Source organism: Giraffa tippelskirchi, chromosome 12, assembly GCF_054371585.1.
Source record: "Giraffa tippelskirchi isolate mGirTip1 chromosome 12, T2T-mGirTip1v1.2.pri, whole genome shotgun sequence".
NCBI lineage: Eukaryota > Metazoa > Chordata > Mammalia > Artiodactyla > Giraffidae > Giraffa > Giraffa tippelskirchi.
The window spans coordinates 22,484,970-22,504,093 of NC_137286.1; the positions used below are offsets into that span (position 1 = coordinate 22,484,970).

General features: G+C 36.1%; 1 protein-coding gene across 15 annotated transcripts in view; it reads left to right on the forward strand.

Moving 5' to 3' along the window:
* Positions 1–231: 231 nt before the first annotated feature.
* RALGAPA1 (Ral GTPase activating protein catalytic subunit alpha 1) overlaps positions 232–19,124 on the forward strand; it is a 205,752-nt gene continuing 186,859 nt past the window's right edge. For all 15 annotated transcript variants that reach the window (XM_081547902.1, XM_081547901.1, XM_081547900.1 and 12 more), the window contains exon 1: positions 232–747. In XM_081547902.1, the coding sequence (XP_081404028.1) occupies positions 642–747 (106 nt within the window). In that variant the 5' untranslated portion in view covers positions 232–641. The remainder of the gene's footprint in view (positions 748–19,124) is intronic.

Genomic DNA, 19,124 nt, shown 5'->3' on the forward strand with positions numbered 1-19,124 from the left:
CTTTCAAAGGCGCACGCAGAATTTTCTTCCCTGACTTCCTCAGGATACTCCGCTGGCTACTTACACAGGAAACTAAAGGAAGGCAATGCCACGGGTGATCTCACGCTGGCGTGACGTAAAGAACTCTTGACGTCAGAAGGCGGTTGCCACGGGGACCATTCGCCACCGACGGCAAAGTCGTGAAACCCCATCACCACACTCCATCTCCTTGGCGGCTGCTAAAGAAGATTTAACCTTAAGGGGGCCTCAGGGAGAGAGGAGCGCTGCCGCTGCCGCCGACAGCCGCACCTCCGCGACTACGGGTCCTGGGTGCCCGGCCCCGGCCTGTGGCGGCAAGCGGCGGCCGCAGGAAGCGGCGGCGGCGGCGGGCGACCCGCCCGGGTCTCCGTCGCTCCGTGCAGGACTGGAAGAGGGGAGCCGCCATATTGGAGCTAGAGGCGAAGGTGCCTTGCAGACGCCGCGCGTGTCGGGTGGAGGTGGCGGCCCTGGCCTTGGTCTGGGACGAGTTGGCCGCGCCGGGGCCCGCAAGGCTGGGGAGTGAATGAGCCGCTCGCACTAGTCTCCTCCCCGCCCACTCCCTCCACTTTCCGCCGCTGTGACCTGGCCGGGAGGGGGCCGGAGTCGGCCGTGGCGGCGGCAGGATGTTCTCCAAGAAGCCGCACGGGGACGTGAAGAAGTCTACGCAGAAGGTGCTGGACACCAAGAAGGACGCGCTGACCCGCCTCAAGCACCTGCGCATCGTAATTGGTGAGGGGCGAGGGGTGACGGCGTCTGGAGGCCTGGGTTACCCGGCCTTCTCTCTCCTGGGAGCCCCTGGGGACTCTCCCTCCGGCCCTGGCGCGATGCGCTAGTGGAGGGCGAGGCATCGCCTCTTCAGAGACGCGGGAGGGCGGATAATTTGGGAAAGGGAACCCTTGGTAGTTGGCAAACGCTAATCACACACAGGGTTACCTCGTTTTCAGTTAATAGCCCGAACTGTTTTAAAAACACTTATTACTCTAACAACTTAGATTATTTTTAGACTTTCTGGAGACTTGTTGTTGCAGATAATGGTGTTTATAGGATATGTTTGTCAGATGACTACCGCCATCTCCACCCAAGTGAAAAGAAAAAAAAAAAACTCAGACAGTATAAACCCTAATCTTTCAAGTTTCTTGGCTAAGGAGGGCAAGGAGGAAGCAGTTACACCTCTTTGGGAAGTGGGTGGTTCCCTAAAAGCTTGTGGAAAAGAGCCCCGCCCTTGTTAATGCACCTTGTTCATAATTACTATCATTTAGAGGGAGAACTATGATTAATTGTAGAAAACAAGGTAGTTTATAGCTTCCTTTTCTTTTGGAGAATCGTACAGCATTCTATTTTTAAATAAAATTTTCTTACCGTCTGTACCTTCTGTTTTGCGGCCGACCAAACAACTCTTGAATTGTGGATATAGGGTTAAATGAGTTTCTTGCACACTTGGTAATTTCGTGGGCCAATAGGCTGTAATAATACTTATGGAACAACTGGTCCAGAACTTGGATCTTTTTATACGAAATTTGAGGTGAAAAGGAAAGTTTGCCTTTGTTGATACAGAGAGTTAATGGCAAAACTGAGTTTAGAACCCAGATGCCTGAATCCTAGTCCAAGGTTTATCATCTCAGGCTCTCTTTGTAAAGAATGTCCCTTTTAAAAAGTGACGTTTATTCAGTGAATTAAGTCTCTTTTATTTGAGGTGAATGTTTCTGTACTATGTGGTTTACTCATACCAACAGGATACTACCAGTACCCAACCTTTGTATGACACTTTACAGAATGATTTCACATAGGTGATAATTGATCCACACAATAACTTGAGAGTTAGTTAAATTATTACTCTCCATTTTTTACAACTAAGAGAGCTGAAGTTTGGGGCTGTTACCTGGTCATCCAAGTACTAGGAGGCAGAGTCAGAGCTGGAACCCATATTTCATCTCTCCAGTTGGTTTTTTACTCCTTCTACATTTATGGCAGCAAATCTGTATCACAAGTAAATTATGTTTATTCTTGTGTAATAGTAAGAAAGCGATTAAGTCCAGTGTAGCAATGTAAAAAGATACTTTTTCAAGAAAATACAAATTTTCTAGACATAGTTGATGTTGTGATCTTTTTATTTTCATTTTACTTGAGGGTTAAGCTATTGAAAAAATTTGGCTAGGAGACTGTGATAGGGAAAGTTAATGTGTAGGAGATATTACCACAGATAATGGCAGTTTGAAATTGAAGACAATGATATTTGATAACCTACTTAGGACAAGATGTAGGTTGGGTAATGGCAGAGCTCTAAAGTTGAATTCAAATAGAGTATTGACATTTTCTAAATTAATTGCCACAGTTCCTTAGGTAAGGAATGGTTTGTTTATGCTTCTTTGGCCTTAGAAATTTTTTTTCCCACCCTGGAGACATGGTCTGAATGAAGAGGTCATAGGTATCAGGTATTTTGTAGGGCCTAGCTTTCTCAGTTTGAAAACAAAACAATGTTTGTTTAAAAACAAAAACCTGTGCTTTTTAGTAATTTATTATTTTTTTTTAAAAAGGAGCATATACTATCTATAAACGTTTAAAATATTCTTAAGAACTTTCAAATGGAAGACTGTTTTCAGACTCCCTGCCCTGTGAGTGAAGGAGGTCCATATAGAGAGATTACTGCACTCATTTTAGGACAGTAATTCTCAACAGGGACTGTTTTGCTCCCCTGAGGACAATGAGAATGTTTGGAGACACTATTGATTGTCATAACTATGGAGAGGTGCTTCTGGCATCTAGTGGGTAGCAGGTCAGCTAAACATCTTGAAATGCTCAGGATAATCCTTCACAACAGTATTCTAGCTCCAAATGGCAATAGTGCTGAAGTAAACCTTGTCAAATGTAGAACAAAAAAGATGGACCTCTAAGTACTATACTTGGTTCTAACATTAATTAATTGAATGAAATATTCTGTATTTCTGAGTGGTCACAGTGACTTTGAAATATAATTAGTGTAATTGCTAAGCAAATGAGTAGGGGAGAGTAGAACTGCAAAGACTGAAAGATGTCTTAGAGGTCTCCCATTTTGCAGATGGGAGAGCCACTTCAAATCCTTTTTGCAAGTTAAGTGCAGGTTTTATTAATACATAACCACTATGAGGAAACAAGTTTGCAGAATCCCAATTACACAGGATTTTGATTTTTGGTCCCATCTAAACTATATTTTTAACCTTTAAACTGCCATTCACTAAGGGTATTTTTAGAATTCAGTGCTTACCACTATATGAGAACATAATTTAAGCATGTAGTGTAAACCTTTGTCCTGGCATGTAGTCCCACTGAAGGACAATTCCAGCTGAATTTATAGAACTTGGAGGATTTAGATTTAAATCTGTGTTTATTGATAATGTTGTATATTTTATTTTTAGGAACTGGAAGTTAGAATTATTACAGAATAGAAATCTTGTCTAGTTGCTAAAGTTTCATATTATCATCTTGCTCTGCCCCATTCCCCCCCCCTTTTTTTCCCCAAGGAATGGCCTTAAGATGACACTAAGCACATAACTTAGTATCTATCAAGTGGCTAGCATAATGCTTAGCATATAATGGATAGTGACTAAATGTTAATTTTCTTGTATGGCAAGGTAACAGTTCAGTCTTCTTGGCTTAAAAAAAGGTAAGTGCTTACCTAGCTGATATATTGATTATTTTGGATCATTCTTTCTAGTAACTTTATTGAGGTGTAATTGATAAATGATATATCACACAAATTTAAAGCATATAATTGAATACTTTTTAAAAAGTTGGAGTATGGTGATACACAATATTGTATAAGTTACAGGTGTACAATATAGTGATTCACAGTTTTTAAACGTTATACTCCATTTATAGTTATAAAATTGGCCATATTCCCCATGTTATGCACTATGTCCTTTTAGCTTATTTTATGCATAGTAGTTTGTACCTCTCAACCCCTATCTTGTCCCTCTCCCCTTCCGTCAGCCCACTGGTAACTACTACTTTGTTCTCTGCGAGTCTGCTTTTTTTGTTATATTTGCTGGTTTGTTTTATTTTTTCGATTCCACATATAAGTGATATCATATAATCTTTGTCCTTCTCTGACTTATTTCACTTAGTGTAATACCCTCCAAGTCCATCCATGTTGCTTCAAATGGCAAAATTTCATTCTTTTTTATGGCTAAGTAGTATTCCGTTGTATATATACACCACATCTTCTTTATTCATTCATCTGTTATGGACACTTAGGTTGCTTCCATATCTTGGCAATTGTAGATAATGCTGCTGTGAACATTGGGTGTAATTGAATACTGTTTGACATGCATACACTTTGTGAAGCCATCATGACATCATGATTAGGAATATAGTCAGATAATCGAGAAAACAAATAACATCGATAATCTCCCAGAGTTTCCTTTTGCCCCTTTTAATCCCTTCCTCTCACCCTTACTTGCCTGCCATCCTACCCTTGGGCAACCATCGATCTGCTCTCCTCTACATTAGTTTGTGTCTTTTATATACATACGTGTGTGTGTATGTGTGCGTGACCCCTCTTTGTGACCCCTTGGACCGTAGCCCGCCATGGGACTGTGTGTCCCATGGGACTTCCCAGGCAAGAATATAGAGTGGGTTGTCATTTCCTACTCCAGGGGATCGTCCCAACCCAGGGATCAAATCCACGTCTCTGACATGTCCTGCATTGGCACTGTGCCGCCTGGAAGGCCCATGCATAACATATACGTGGAATTAACGGTGCTTACTCTTTTGGGTTGGTTTCTTGTACTCAGCACACTTTGAAATTCCTCTATATTTGTTGTTTGATGATGTGTCTATAGTACATTGCTCTTACCGCTTTTATTGTATGGATGTGCTGTAATTTGATTGTCCTGGTCACATGAACATGTGGATTTTCGGTTTTGGACTATTACATGTAAAATTGCTGTGAGGTACACCTATTGTGTAGACATATGCTTTCTTTTCTCTTGGAGTCAATACTTTGGAATGGATGAATCCTATGGCAGTTGTATTGTTTCTTGATATTTTGTTTTTTTTAACCAGTTGACATTCTCACAAGCAGTATATGAGAGTTGTAGTTCCTGTAGAAATGCACCAACACCACCTGATAATGGTATTTCTTTTTCTTGTCAACCACTGTAATAAGTTATATAGCAGGTGTAGTTACTGTTTCCCTGATATCTGATAACAGTGAGCTTCTTTTCACGTGCTTATTTGCCATTATATATGACTTCTTTGATGAAATCAAGTTCAAATCTTTCACCTATTTTTAAATTGAGCTGTTTGCTTTCTTACTCAGTTTTGAAGATTCTGAATATATTCTGTACGTGTGCTAAGTCACTTCAGTCACATCTGACTCTCTGCAACCCTATGGACTGTAGCCTGCCAGGCTCCTTTGTCCATGGGATTCTCCAGGCAAGAATACTGGAATGGGTTCCTGTGCCCTCCTCCAGGGGATCTTCCCCACCCAGGAGTCGAACTGGGCCTTTCTTATATCTCTTGCATTGGCAGGCGGGTTCTTTACCACTAATGCCACCTTGGAAACCCTGTATTCTGTATATAAGTACTTTATCAAATACATGATTTGCAGAGTGTTTTTTTAAATATTTTAATTCGCTTAACATTTTCTTCAAAGGAATAGAAATTCTTAATTTTAAGTTCATATATCAACTTTTTCTTGTATGGTTCATGCTTTTGTATCTGAAACCTTTGCCTAAGTCCAAGGTCATAAAAATTTTCTCCTTATGCTTTCTTCTAGAGTTTTATCATTTTGGGATCTATGTCTGTGATCCATCTTGAGGTAGCTGTGAATATAGTTTGAGATATGGATTGAGTTTTTTTTTTTTTTTTTCATATGGATCTCCAAGTGTTCTAGCACCGTTTGTTGAAAAAGATTTTCCTTTCTCTGCTGAATTGCCTTTGTACTTTTTCCAAAATTCAGTTGTCTCTATATGTATAGAACTATTTTGGGACTGTTTTGTTCTGGTGATCTGTTTGTCTGTGTTGCTGCCTATACTACAGTGCTTTTTATTGTTGTTATTATTACAACTTGATAATAAATCTTGAAATTAGATGGTGTATACCCTCCAACTTTTTTCTTCCTTTCCAAAGGTTTTTTTTTTTTTTTGCTGTGGGAGGAGGGAGCTATGCCTTGTCTTTTAACTTTCCATAAGATTAGCTTTTCAGTTTCTAAAATAAATGAATAAATAAAACATTTTGCTGGCAATGAGATTGTGATGAATCTGTAGGTCAGTTTGCAAAAAGTTGACAGAAATAATTTCTCTGACTCACGAACAAGGTATGTTTCTTCATTTTCTATAGAGCTTCTTTAATTTCTCTAGCAGTGTTTTGTATTTTTTAATCTACAGGTCTTAAATGCATCTTTTGTCACTTACCTCTAAAATATTTTCTACTTTTGATATCCTTGTAAATGGTATCTTCATGACTATTTCTGATAGTTAGTAAAATACAGTTAATTTTCATACACTGAGCTTGTGTCTTGAAACTGAGCTAAATTCACTTGTTCTGTTAGTATTTTATAGATTTCATTGAATCTTTTACATACATGAACTCATTGTCTGTTAATAGAGTCTTTAAGTCGTCTTTTTAATCTGGATGCCTTTGTATCTTTTTCTTGTTTTATTGCACTTACTGGAATTTCTAGTACAGTGTAGAATAGAAGTGGTGAGAGTGCGTATCCTTGTCGTTTTATTGATCTTAAGGGTAAGGTGATCTGTTTTTTAACTAACCATAAAATCATGTTCATTGTAGGCTTTTTAATAAATGTTCTTTGTCATGTTGAGAAAGACTTACTCTTTTAGTTTGCTGAGAGTTTTCATCAAGGATGGATACTAGATGTGTCAAATGCTTTTTTCTGTTTCTGTTGAGGTTAACAAGTTTTTTAAATTTTTTTCATTTTGTTTTTTAAAGATTTTGTTGTTGACTTTTTTTTAAAGTCTCTATTGAATTTGTTACAGTATTGCTTCTGTTGTTTATGTTCTGTTTTTTTGGGGGCCTTGAGGCATGTAGGGTCTTAGCTTCTGGGCTAGGGATTGAGCCCACACCCTTGGCACTGGGAAGCAAAGTCTTAACTAACCCGTGGACCACCACAGAAGTCCCTCATTCTGTTAATATGAATTAATAGAATTAAATGAACAGAGTTAAATTCCAGTATGGATTTTCAAATGTTGAATCAACTCTGCAGTCCTCTGTAAGCCAAAGTTAATTGTGACATCTTGTCATTTTCATATAATGTTGGATTTTCTATGTTAGAATGTTTGTAATTTTGTAGTTATGTTTATGGGGGATATTACTTTTCTTGTAGTGTTTTTGCTTTTTTTAACATAATGTTAGCCTTGTAGTATTAATTGAGAAACATTCCATTCTTTTTAGTTTTCTGGAATTGTTCATAGAAAATTTGTATCATTTTTTTTTCGTGAACATTTGGTAGACTTCACCAAGGAAGCCATCTAGACACGGAGTTTTCTTGGAGGAAAGGTTCTTAACTACTTTAATAGGTAGAGGGCTGTTTAGGTTATATGTTTCTTCTTGAAACAGAAGTATGTGTCTTTCAAGGAATTTTCTCATTTCATATTAATTTGTCAGATTTATAGGTATAAAGTTGTTCATAATACTTCCTATTCTTTGATACCTATAGAATCTGTGATGATGTCATCCCTCATTCCTGATATTGATAATTTATCTTTTTTTCCTAATCAGTCTGGCTGGATGCTTATCACTTTTACTGATCTTCTAGAGAACCAGTTTGTGACTTCATTGATTTTTCTCTGTTTAATGGATTTCTGCTTTGGTCTTTATTATTTCTTTTTCCTGCTTAGTTTTAGTTGCTGTTTTTCTAGTTTTTTTAAGTGTAAACACAGGTTATTAATTTGAGACCTTTTTTTTTTAAATAATGTATGCATATGTTGATAGAAATTTTCTGTAAACAGTTTCTTACAAATTACGGTATTTTGTATTTTTATTTTCATCTATGTCCAAAATGCATTCTAGTTTCCCTTTTGATTTCTTCTTTGATCTATGGGTTATTAACCCGTGTGTTCTTTAGCTTCAAATATTGGTGGAGTATCCTGATATCTTTCTGTTATTGATTTCTAATATAATTTCATTATTGTCAGAAAATGTATGTTTTATGACTTGAATTCTTGAAAATTTATTGAAATTTGATAGCCCGGAATATGTTTTAACTTGATGAATGTTTCATATTCACTTGAAAACAGTATATATTCTGCTGTGGTTGGGTTGAGTGTTTGAAAAGTATCAGGACAAGTTGTTTGATTGTATTGTTCAAGTCTGCTATATCCTTGCTGAATTTCTTTCTCCTTGTTTTATGAATTATTGAATGTGGGGGTGTGAAATTTCTGACTGTAATTGGGGGTTTGTCTATTTCTTTTTGAGTTCTGTCAGATTTTGCTTAATGTATTTTGAAGCTCTGTTACTAGGTTTCTAAACATTTGGGGTTATTATCTCCTCTTTATAAATTGACTCCTTTTGCCTTATGAAATGATCTTTGTCTGTGGTAATAACCTTTGCTCTGGAATCTACTTTAATAGTGATATAGAGACTTCTTTCATTGACTAGCATTACTAGGATATATATTTTTCTGTTTTTAATCTATTTGTTTTGTTACATTTATATAAAGAAGACTTTTTGGAGGCAGCATGTATGTTTGAATCTTAATTTTTAATGTAATCTTGGCCTTTTAATTAAGATATTTGGATGACTTTTTTTTTCTTTTTTTCTTTATCACGGTGTTGCACCGTACATTCCCAGAACTTATTTATAACTAAAAATTTATACCTTTTCACCCTCTTCACCCATTTCCCCCTCATACTCACTGCCTCAACCACCATTTTGATCTGTTTGTGTTTGGTTTTTTAGATTTCACGTGTAAATGAGATCATAACAGTATTTCTTTCTCTGTCATTTCACTTAGCATAATGCCCTCAAAGTCTGCCTATGCCGTAGCAAATGACAGTGTTTGGTAGAATTCGCTATTGGAGCCATCTGGTTCTGGATATTTCTTTGTTGGGATACTTTTGATCAGTAATTTAGTTTTCTTGTAATCGTTCTGTTCAGATTCAGACCAGTAACTTACCGTTTAGAACTGGATGATGTACAATTAAAGTCATTATTGATATTGATTTGTTTGATTTAAATTTATGTCTGTTATCTTGCTTTTTTCTATTTGGCTTATCTTTTCATAGTTCTCTTTTTTTGCCCTTTTTTGTATTAGTTGAATAAATGTATGATTTTTTTACATTTTTCTTTTGTTGTCTTAATTAGCTATAATCTTTTAATATTTTACTGGTTGGTTTAAGATTTATAATAACTATTTTCAACTTGCCAGAGTCTATTTACTATTTAAGTGATATACTGTACCACTTCTTGTATAAGAACTTTACAAGAGTTTACTTTCATTTATCTTCCCAGACTTTATACTTTTTTGATCATACATTTACTTACACATGTTGTAAACCCTATAATAGTTCATTTTGTCTAAACAAGCAGTTATCTTTTAAGGACTTCTAAATAATGAAGAAAAAGATACATATTTACCCATGTAGTACCATTTTCAGTGCTCTTCATTCCTTTGCAGAGATATTTCTATCCATCCAGCATCATTTTGTTTTGTTGGACTTCCTTTAACATTTCTTTCGTAATGATGCTCTGCTGGTGATGGATTCTTTACATTTTTAATGTCAGAATCTATATTTTGCTTTCTTATTTGAAAGGTGTTTTGCTGCAATTAGAATTCTAGGTTGATGGCTTTTCTCCTTAGTCCTTTAAATAAAGATTTTGCTCCACTGTCTTTTTGCTTGCGTTGTTTCTGATAAGAAGTCTGCTTTCCCCTTATCTTACTCTGTATATATCTTCTTTTTTCTGGCTACTTTTAACACATTATTGACCATGGAATTTTTGCTGAAACTAACACCTATGGCGTTAATACATCTCTGACCATTGCTCAGTAACGTGATAAGATTTTCTCTGCATCACTTGTTTTGAACAATTTGATTATGATGTGCAATGGTGTAGTTTTCTCAATATTTCTTGCCATAGAATCATCGAGATTCTTTGATTTGTAGGTTTAGCATTTTCATAAAGTTTGTAAACTTTTTGGCCATTTTTTCCAGGTTATTTCTCCCCTCCCTTCTTTTATGTTCTTGTTTCACTTATTGGCATATAAAAAGGTATTAATATCAGGCTCATCTATTAGTAAGTATTACATTGGAAGATCTCATAGCATTTGAAAAAGAACTGATATTCTTTCTGTTTTTGTTAGATTCTTTTTTCTATGTTTTGTCTTTGGTAGTTCCTATAGCTACTCCTCAAATTCACAAGTCTTTTCTTTTGCTATATTAGTCTGCCATCCCACTGGTTTATTTTTCATCTCAGACATTGTAGTTTTTATCTAGTTCTTTGTGTATGTGTGTCTGTATGTACATATAGAATTATATCGTCTGTGTATTTTCTTAGCTTCTTGAACATATAGAATACAAGTAAAATACCCTCTGTAATCTCTGCTCATTCTAACATCTCTATCTATTCTGGGTCAGTTTCTGTCCATTGGTTATTTTTCTCATCCTGGGTTGTTCTTCCTGCTTCTTCAAATGCTGAGTTATCTTTGGATGTCTCGTGAATTTTACCTTCTTAGCCTCAGGGTATTTTTATATTCCTGTAAATTCTTGAGCTTTTTACTGGGATGCTGTTAAATTACTTGAAAACAGTTTGATTATTTCAAGTCTTGCTTTTAGACTTTGTTGAGTGGATCCATCTGGGATAATTATGTATTATGAGGCAATACCTTCCTGAATATTCCATTCAGTGCCCCACAGGTATGAGGGATTTTTTCGTAGCCCAGCTCTTGGGAACAGGCACTGTTCCCCAGGTTATGTGAGCCTCTGGCCCTGTTCTCTCACGTTGTCTCACATGGTTCTTTTTCCTGTCTTGGCAAGTTTCCTTGCACGTATCTATGCTCAGACGGAAAGGAACCTTTCTCCGGTCTTCTAGGATCTTACTAGGTATGGCTCTCTCATCTTCGGTACGTTTGTCATGTGGATTCTACCTACCTTGGTTTCCTTGGATTGCCACCTCATTTTCTCAACTCACAGTTTCCACTGGCTCTGCCTAGATTCCCTTTCCTCTCACCATGGCCTGTAAACTCTTAAATCAGTAAACTGGAGCTGTCATAGTTATACTTCATTTGTTTGCCATCTGTGAAGAATGACTTTCCCTATCTTATGTCCATACCTGCTTGAAACATACAAACCAAAGAACAGAAAAACCCCTGAAACATAAACAGTTTTCAAAACATTGGACATCAGATGCCGATAATAAGTTCTCCTAAATGAATGAGACTGGAAATTGGATTTTCATAGCCATGCAACTTGGCCCCCACATTTTAACATTTTTATATTTAGAGAAGAAATTTATGATTAGTTGACTATTGATTATATCTGTGAAAAATCTTAAATTGTTCTTTAATTTGAATATATCAATGTTTTCAAAAAGAAAGTTGGATTAAAATATCTTAAATCAGGAAAATGAGAAACTAGTGTTCATTAGATACAGAAAGTAATGTATAAAGACAGAAACAAGTATTGCTTATGTTCATTAAGTAAATAACTTGACAGCGGTATAGATTAACTTGGAACAGATATGCCTGGAAATCTGAAAATGTATAGGAGTCACTGTGAACTGTAAACTGCCTATAAAAATAAACTAAGTTGATATTTGAATATGTTTTTAGGATTTGATATGCAAAGTTAGTAAGTAATCCTATATACATGTCATTCAGTTCAGTTCAGTCGCTCAGTCGTGTCCGACTCCTTGCGACCCCATGAATCGCAGCATGCCAGGCCTCCCTGTCCATCACCAACTCCCGGAGTTTACCCAAACCTATGTCCATCGAGTTGGTGATGCCATCCAACCATCTCATCCTCTGTTGTCCCCTTCTCATCCTTCCCCCAGTCCTTCCCAGCATCAGGGTCTTTTCCAATGAGTCAACTCTTCACATGAAGTGGCCAAAGTATTGGAGTTTCAGCTTCAACATCACTCCTTCCAATGAACACCCAGGACTGATCTCCTTTAGGATGGACTGGTTGGATCTCCTTGCAGTCCAAGGGACTCTCAAGAGTCTTCTCCAACACCACAGTTCAAAAGCATCAATTCTTTGTTGCTCAGCTTTCTTCACTGTCCAGCTCTCACTCTTCATTATTCTTTAATTTGTATAAACTCTTTATATTCTTTACTTTGACTCTCACTTGAAATATTTTATCTTTGTGTATTTATGAAGAAGTGATATACTGAGCAGATTATTTACATAAACAGTGTTACTGATTAATTTGCTTAGTAAAACAAACTGTTCCATAATATACCAATTTTGGGGGGGGGTTGCATTAAAACTTCTCTTATTAAGGATTTTATTCCATCCAAAGAATTTTACATGGCTTATAGGACTGAATAAAATACAGACTAGAACAATTAGTGATAAAAGAAACAGCTGAATAGCCATTACTTAAAGGTAACATTATCAGGTTCCAGAGATGAGCCGGTTATAGCTATAAGGCATTGAACTTGAGTCTTAGATTTCCTGGCAGCCAAAGTGAAAAGAGAAACATGTTGAGTTACAAGTTTACAGTGTCTTAGAAAAGAAAGCATACTTTTTTTTTTAGTTAAAACTTTTTATTCTGAGTTCAATCACAATTTGTGTATATATGTACCTTCATATATTATCTAATGTCTCTTTTAGAAAGGTCATGTGGTAGAAATAGATTTTGGAGAGAATAGAAAAATAGCCAAGTAGTATGTTTGTTAGATCTATTCTAACAGACAAGATCAAATGTCTACAAATCTAAATTTTTTTTTCTATTTGTATAAGTGACATCACCATCTTTCACTAAGACATAAAACTTGTGACAGTGTGGTAGAAAAAGAAAACTTTATCTTAGTCTCAGATTCTTCTTCAACTTCTTGTTACCCCTCTCTGGTATTTTATATTTCATTAATGTTGAATGAGAAATCACTTTCTGCAATGCCTATGCTTTTGCTAATGATATTTACTGTACCATAATCAATAGCCCATTTCTTTTAACCTTCTTACTAAGGAAGAATAAGAGGGAGGAAGGAAGGAGAAAGGCAGAAAGAAGCATCAGCAACAAAATAATAATCCCACCTATTGGATTTCAAAACTGCAGTCTGGAGGGACAATTACTATAGAAAGGAAGTAGACTTTGTATGAACTCTAAGTTGAAAACCTAATATGATTTAGATGCATGCATTAATCCATTTTTAGAAAATACCACTACTTACTACTTACAAACCAATTTTGAATTAGGTATACTGAGTGTAAAAGTAGTACTCCATGAATGTGAGTGGTAATAAGACTTCTGCGATGACCACTGGTGCAATGAAAAAGTAGACCAGAAAGAAGAAGTAGACTTCTTCTATCAAGAAGGCACCTAAACAGTATAAGATGGCAACTGTACTCAAAGAAAAGCAGGGGATAAAAATTATGCTTACACCCGAAAGCCTTAAGCCTTAAAACCTCTTCCTTAAGAATGGTGGGGAACCTGTAGAGCTTTGCTGAAGCCTTCTCTGTCATCCAGTAGGTAGAGGAACTTTTCCTATTTACTGCTAATAATTTGGTTATTTTACAATGTAATTACTTATTTGCATGCCTATATCTTACAACCTTCCTGAGAGTAGAAGTGTGTCTCTTCAGTTTTTAAATGCACCTATTCCTGACCATAAAAGATGTGCCAATTTTTCTCAGAGAAAAATATAAAACTTTATTTTATGAACTTTAAAGAAAGCCTAATTAAATAAATGGAGACTCCTTGAGATAGGAAGAATATAGCTGACCCTTGAAAAAGATAGGTTTGAACAGCTCAAGTCCATTTACACATGAATTTTTTCCCAAAGTAAATACTCCAGCATTACACAATCCATAGTTGAATCTGTAGATGTAGAACCAGGGATGTGGAAGACCAACCCTGACCTCAGCATAGTGCCCAGCATGTATTAGGTGCTCCATAAATATTATGTAATTCATGAATGAATGTATTAGGTACGAGGAGAGGAAAGCTGGTCTTCTTTGAATAACTTCCTTTCAATGAAGAAGGATAGAAAAAACCGTTGAAGTCAGTATCAGAAAGAACCCTTGGGTTAACTTAATTACCTGTGCAAAAAATTGGCTCAAAATCTAAAATTTGTCCTGTGTGAAACAGAAAAATAAAAGCAAAAAAATAGGATGTTAAGTGAAGAATGCTTATGGCATTATGACAGAGGTTATTGTATAATCTTCACCATTATTGAAATAACTCACGACTCTTATATAACATCTGATTTTCAAAAAACTTATGAATCTGAGCACAACGACATGTCATGTTTGAAGTATATACCACCACCACCCCCAACATACCTAACAGAATAAACTGACTTACAGATAGACAGGGAGGAGAAGATGGAACAGAATCCTGAGTTTGTGGCTCTTAACTTGTCACAGCAGCCACAGTAGACTAATACAAATCTTTTAATGTTTTGTTGTTTTGCTTCTCCATATGAATTTGAAAATCGATTAAATTTTGTGAATATTGTTAGGATTTTAAAAATTGAATGGCCTTGAATCCATAGGTTTAATTTAAAGGAGATTGACATCTGTGGTGTATCTGCAGTTGACCTGAGAGAGCATAGAGGTTTAGGGCACCAACCCTCTGCACAGTTGAAGATCAACATGTGACTTATAGTTGGTCTTCCACATCCCTGGTTCTACATCTACAGATTCAACTATGGATTGTGTAATGCTGGAGTATTTACTTTGGGAAAAAATTCATGTGTAAATGGACTTGAGCTGTTCAAACCTATCTTTTTCAAGGGTCAGCTATATTCTTCCTATCTCAAGGAGTCTCCATTTATTTAATTAGGCTTTCTTTAAAGTTCATAAAATAAAGTTTTATATTTTTCTCTGAGAAAAATTGGCTCATCTTTTATGGTAAGGAATAGGTGCATTTAAAAAGAATGTTAAAATTAAAAGGGATGGCTTCTCTTTGCTGCAGAAGGAACTCATGTGACCACTTCATTAAATGGTGGTTTAGATAAAGATTAGGAAGAAAGAATGTTCTTTTGGATAAAAAGCATATGTAGATCACTACTTTATATCTTTTAACAGAGTATCTTCTACATTACTTAGATTCTTCCGTATAAAAAGGAAGGCAAATTAAACAAATATATTTGCAATATTCGGATAGAGAAGACAGCTCTTAAAACTTAAAGTTAGAAATTGCCATGGAAATGTTGGATAAATTTACCTTTATAAAACATTTAAAATTTTTAATGGTAAAAATCTGTCAGTAACTGAGTTAAAAGACAGACAGCTAAGAAACATTTACAACATGTTTAAAGGAGTTAATTTCTTTAATTTATAAACTGTTAAAAATGTATGAAATTGGGAGAAAATTGTAAAGGATATTGTCAAGACATAATGGAAGGACATTTTCTCATACATTGCTGGCCAAGTGTAAATTAGAGGGCTTCATTAAATGTGAGAATTTTAAATGTACATGTGTATATGCTTTGAAACCAGTACTTCCGTTTCTTAGCATTTTTTCCCCTAAGGAACTAAGTGGATGAGTGTGTCTAAACACTGCAGTGTTGTTTAGAATAATGAAAAAATTGAACTAGTCTAAGTATTATTTGGGGGTTGATTTTAGAATTTAGGTATGTTCCTTTAGATGAACATTAGCATTCTCAGAAATTGTTAGCATTCTAAAATTTTCTCATGAACACAAAATACATTTTAGATATGGGTCTATCTCTTCTCTATCTTTTGGAAATTTTTAAAGAATGAAATCGTTTATAGAAGCAGCTGTCATGTATGGAAATAAGAGTTAATATTTTTGAACACGTGCATGTGACAGGTGCTGAACCAAACATTTCACATGTGTTACCTGACTTAGTTCCTTCAACAGACCAGTGTGGCAAATAGTAATTGATCTCCAAGGAAATTTGAGTATTAAGTAACTAGTAATGGGGATATAGTGTGTACAATCAGAATATCTGGGTTCTGATCTTAGCTATATTATTTGCTTAACAATTTATAGGTGCTTTGGCTGTCTATAAAATTAACATAATTTCAGGTATTATAAGAGAAAATGCATTTGAAGCACAGAGTTTATGGAAACATTTTAAACATTTGAATTTTAATTGGAACCTTAAAGGTGCTAAAGTTGAATCAGATATTAATGACCTATTTAAAGTCAGCCGAGTTTTGTTTTTAAGAAATAAATTGAGTACAAACCTCTGAATATACTTGATGATGGTCTTGATTCTGTATTTTCAGTTTCTAACCTATTAAAAATGGGTAAATTAGAGAGGGACTTATTTAAAAATTATATTTTGGTAAAAAAGAATAAAACAAAGGAAGTGAAATTCATTGTTGGTATTTTATTTTGAATAACACAAATCTTTAAGTTGCATCACTTAGCAACATTATTCTTTGCTTCACCACCCCAAACTAAAGTACCATAGCTAGTAAAAGGTGTGTTTGTGTTGCCAAAAATTTGTCAGTGTTTGAATTTTCTAAAATCAGTAGCTTCAGAGTTCGCAGTCATCTTTTCTTTTCTGTCAGTTGTCCTTAGGACCTTCTGGAGGCAAGTTGGTTGTTGCCATAAGCTGCTGCTTATAATCATGCCATTTCTTGTAAATTGACTTTAAGCAAAGTAATTATTCATTTCTGCCTCCATTTCTTTAAAAATCTGAAAATAATAGTTCTGAGCAACCATTTGAATAGCTGACTGTAATATAGTGCTTTGCTAGGTTTGGGACAACTGCTAAAGAATAAAGGACTTGATGGTATAATAAGAGAATCATGTTAAATATGAAACATGAGTATAAAAGGCAAAAGGATCATATATATAATATATAATATGTATATTATATATTGGCTGCACCGGGTCTTATCTAGTTCCCTGACCAGAGATTGAACCTCAGTCCCCTGCATAGGGAGGATTTTGTATTCTCAGAAGGATCATATATAAACAAGATGCCCTGAAGAAAGTTTCATGAAGCTGGGTCATTAGAGGTGTACCTTGAAAGATGATTGAAATTTTAGTAGATGTAAAAGAAGAGCACAGCTATAAATGGAGGAATGTTGAGGGCAGTGGTCTTTCAAGCTTTTAAAGAATAAAGATATCAGGCCTCACCCTAGAAATTACAATTTAATGGCAAGTTTCCTGAATTCATTGCAGGAACAGATTCCTCATTTCAAGCACCAGTATTAAGAATATTCAGCCTGTATACCAAAACCTCTGCATCATTCTTCCCAGTCAATGCTACTACTACTCAAAATGTAGCCTACAGACTGGTGCTAGTTTTTCAGCTATTTATTGCTGCTGCTAACTCGCTTCAGTCGTGTCCGACTGTGTGCGACCCCATAGACAGCAGCCCACCAGGCTTCCCCGTCCCTGGGATTCTCCAGGCAAGAACACTGGAGTGGGTTGTCATTTCCTTCTCCAGTGCATGAAAGGGAAAAGTGAACATGAAGTCGCTCAGTTGTGTCTGACTCTTCGCGACCCCATGGACTGCAGCCTACCAGGCTCCTCTGTCCATGGGATTTTCCAGGCAAGAGTACTGGAGTGGGTTGCCATTGCCTTCTCCAACAGGTCTGTAACATGTTAAGTGCAGAAATTGAGGTGTTGAGAAGCTCATCTCAGTGTGATAATGCTGTGACATCCAATTGTGTGATTGAGGACTTGCCTTGTTGAATATAGAGTATAGACCATTGAATAGAGTATAGGTGCTTTTCACTGTATTTTCTAGCAATTTATTGTAAAGCATTGGTCTGTTTTGAATTGAAATTTGAAAACAAACGAACAAAATCCCCCCAAAACAAAAAGCAGCTGTCCCTATATATAATTTGAGAAGCATGGTCTACACAGTGTTTAAAATTAACTTTTCACATTCTGACTCATTCTGTTTTTATCCTGTTTTATTTTGTTGTTGTTTTCACCCTCTGTTGTTTTCAAGTATGCCTTCTTTTCCTAGTGTAACAGTATTTACTTTCCCTTACTAGTATTTTAAAATGTGTGTATGTTTGATTATTTTCAGTATTCAAAAGAGTGCCTTTGAATTTAGGGATATGAATTGAGAAACTGTTTTCTGTTTTGGAGGTACAGAACTAGATCGAGAACAGATTTCCAGATTTAGCGAAAATAGTTTTTCAGTCTGATTTTTTTTATATATATACAAAATTTTGTCTTTTGTGAATCGAGATGTAATGCTTCTCACTTCACAGTATATATGTGATTTTTATTTATTTTAATGTCTAATTTCTTTGGCAAAAGCTTGCAGTACAATGTTGAATAAAAGTGGCAAAAAAAGACATCGTTGTCTTGGTTATGTTTTTAGGGGTAGAACTTTAGGTCTTTTACCAGTCGTTATGAAGTTAGATATGGGATTTTCATAGATACCCTTTATTGGATTGAGGATGTTATTTTATTATATATAATTTTATTTTTTTATTTTTGGCTGTGTTGGGTCTTCGTTGTGGTGCAGGCTTTTCTCAGTTGCAGTGAGCCCAGGGGCTACTCTTCATTGCAGTGCATGAGCTTCTCAGTGCAGTGGCTTCTCGTTGCCAAGCGTGGACTGTAGGACTCTCGGGCTTTGGTAGTTGCAGTGCGTGGTCTCAGTAGTTGCGGTGCCCAGGCTCAATAATTGTGGCACATGGGCTTAGTTGCTCCATGGCATATGGGATCTTCCCAGACCAAGGATTTGAACCTGTGTGTCCTGCATTGGCAGGCAGATTCTTTACCACTGAACCACCAGGGAAGCCCCGAGGATATGTATATATATATATATATTTTTTTTTCCTAACTTTCTGAGTGATGTTATCATTAAAGAATGTTGGCTATTGTCAAGTGCTTTTTCCATGTCTGTTGAGACCGTCGTGTGGATTTTGATCCTTTTATTAATATGGTGTATTGCATTGATTGATTTTTGTTTGTTGGACTGACCTTGCATTCTGGGATAAATTCCACTAGGTCATGATGTATAATTCTTTTTATATGTTGTCGTATTCAGTTTTCTAGTAGTCT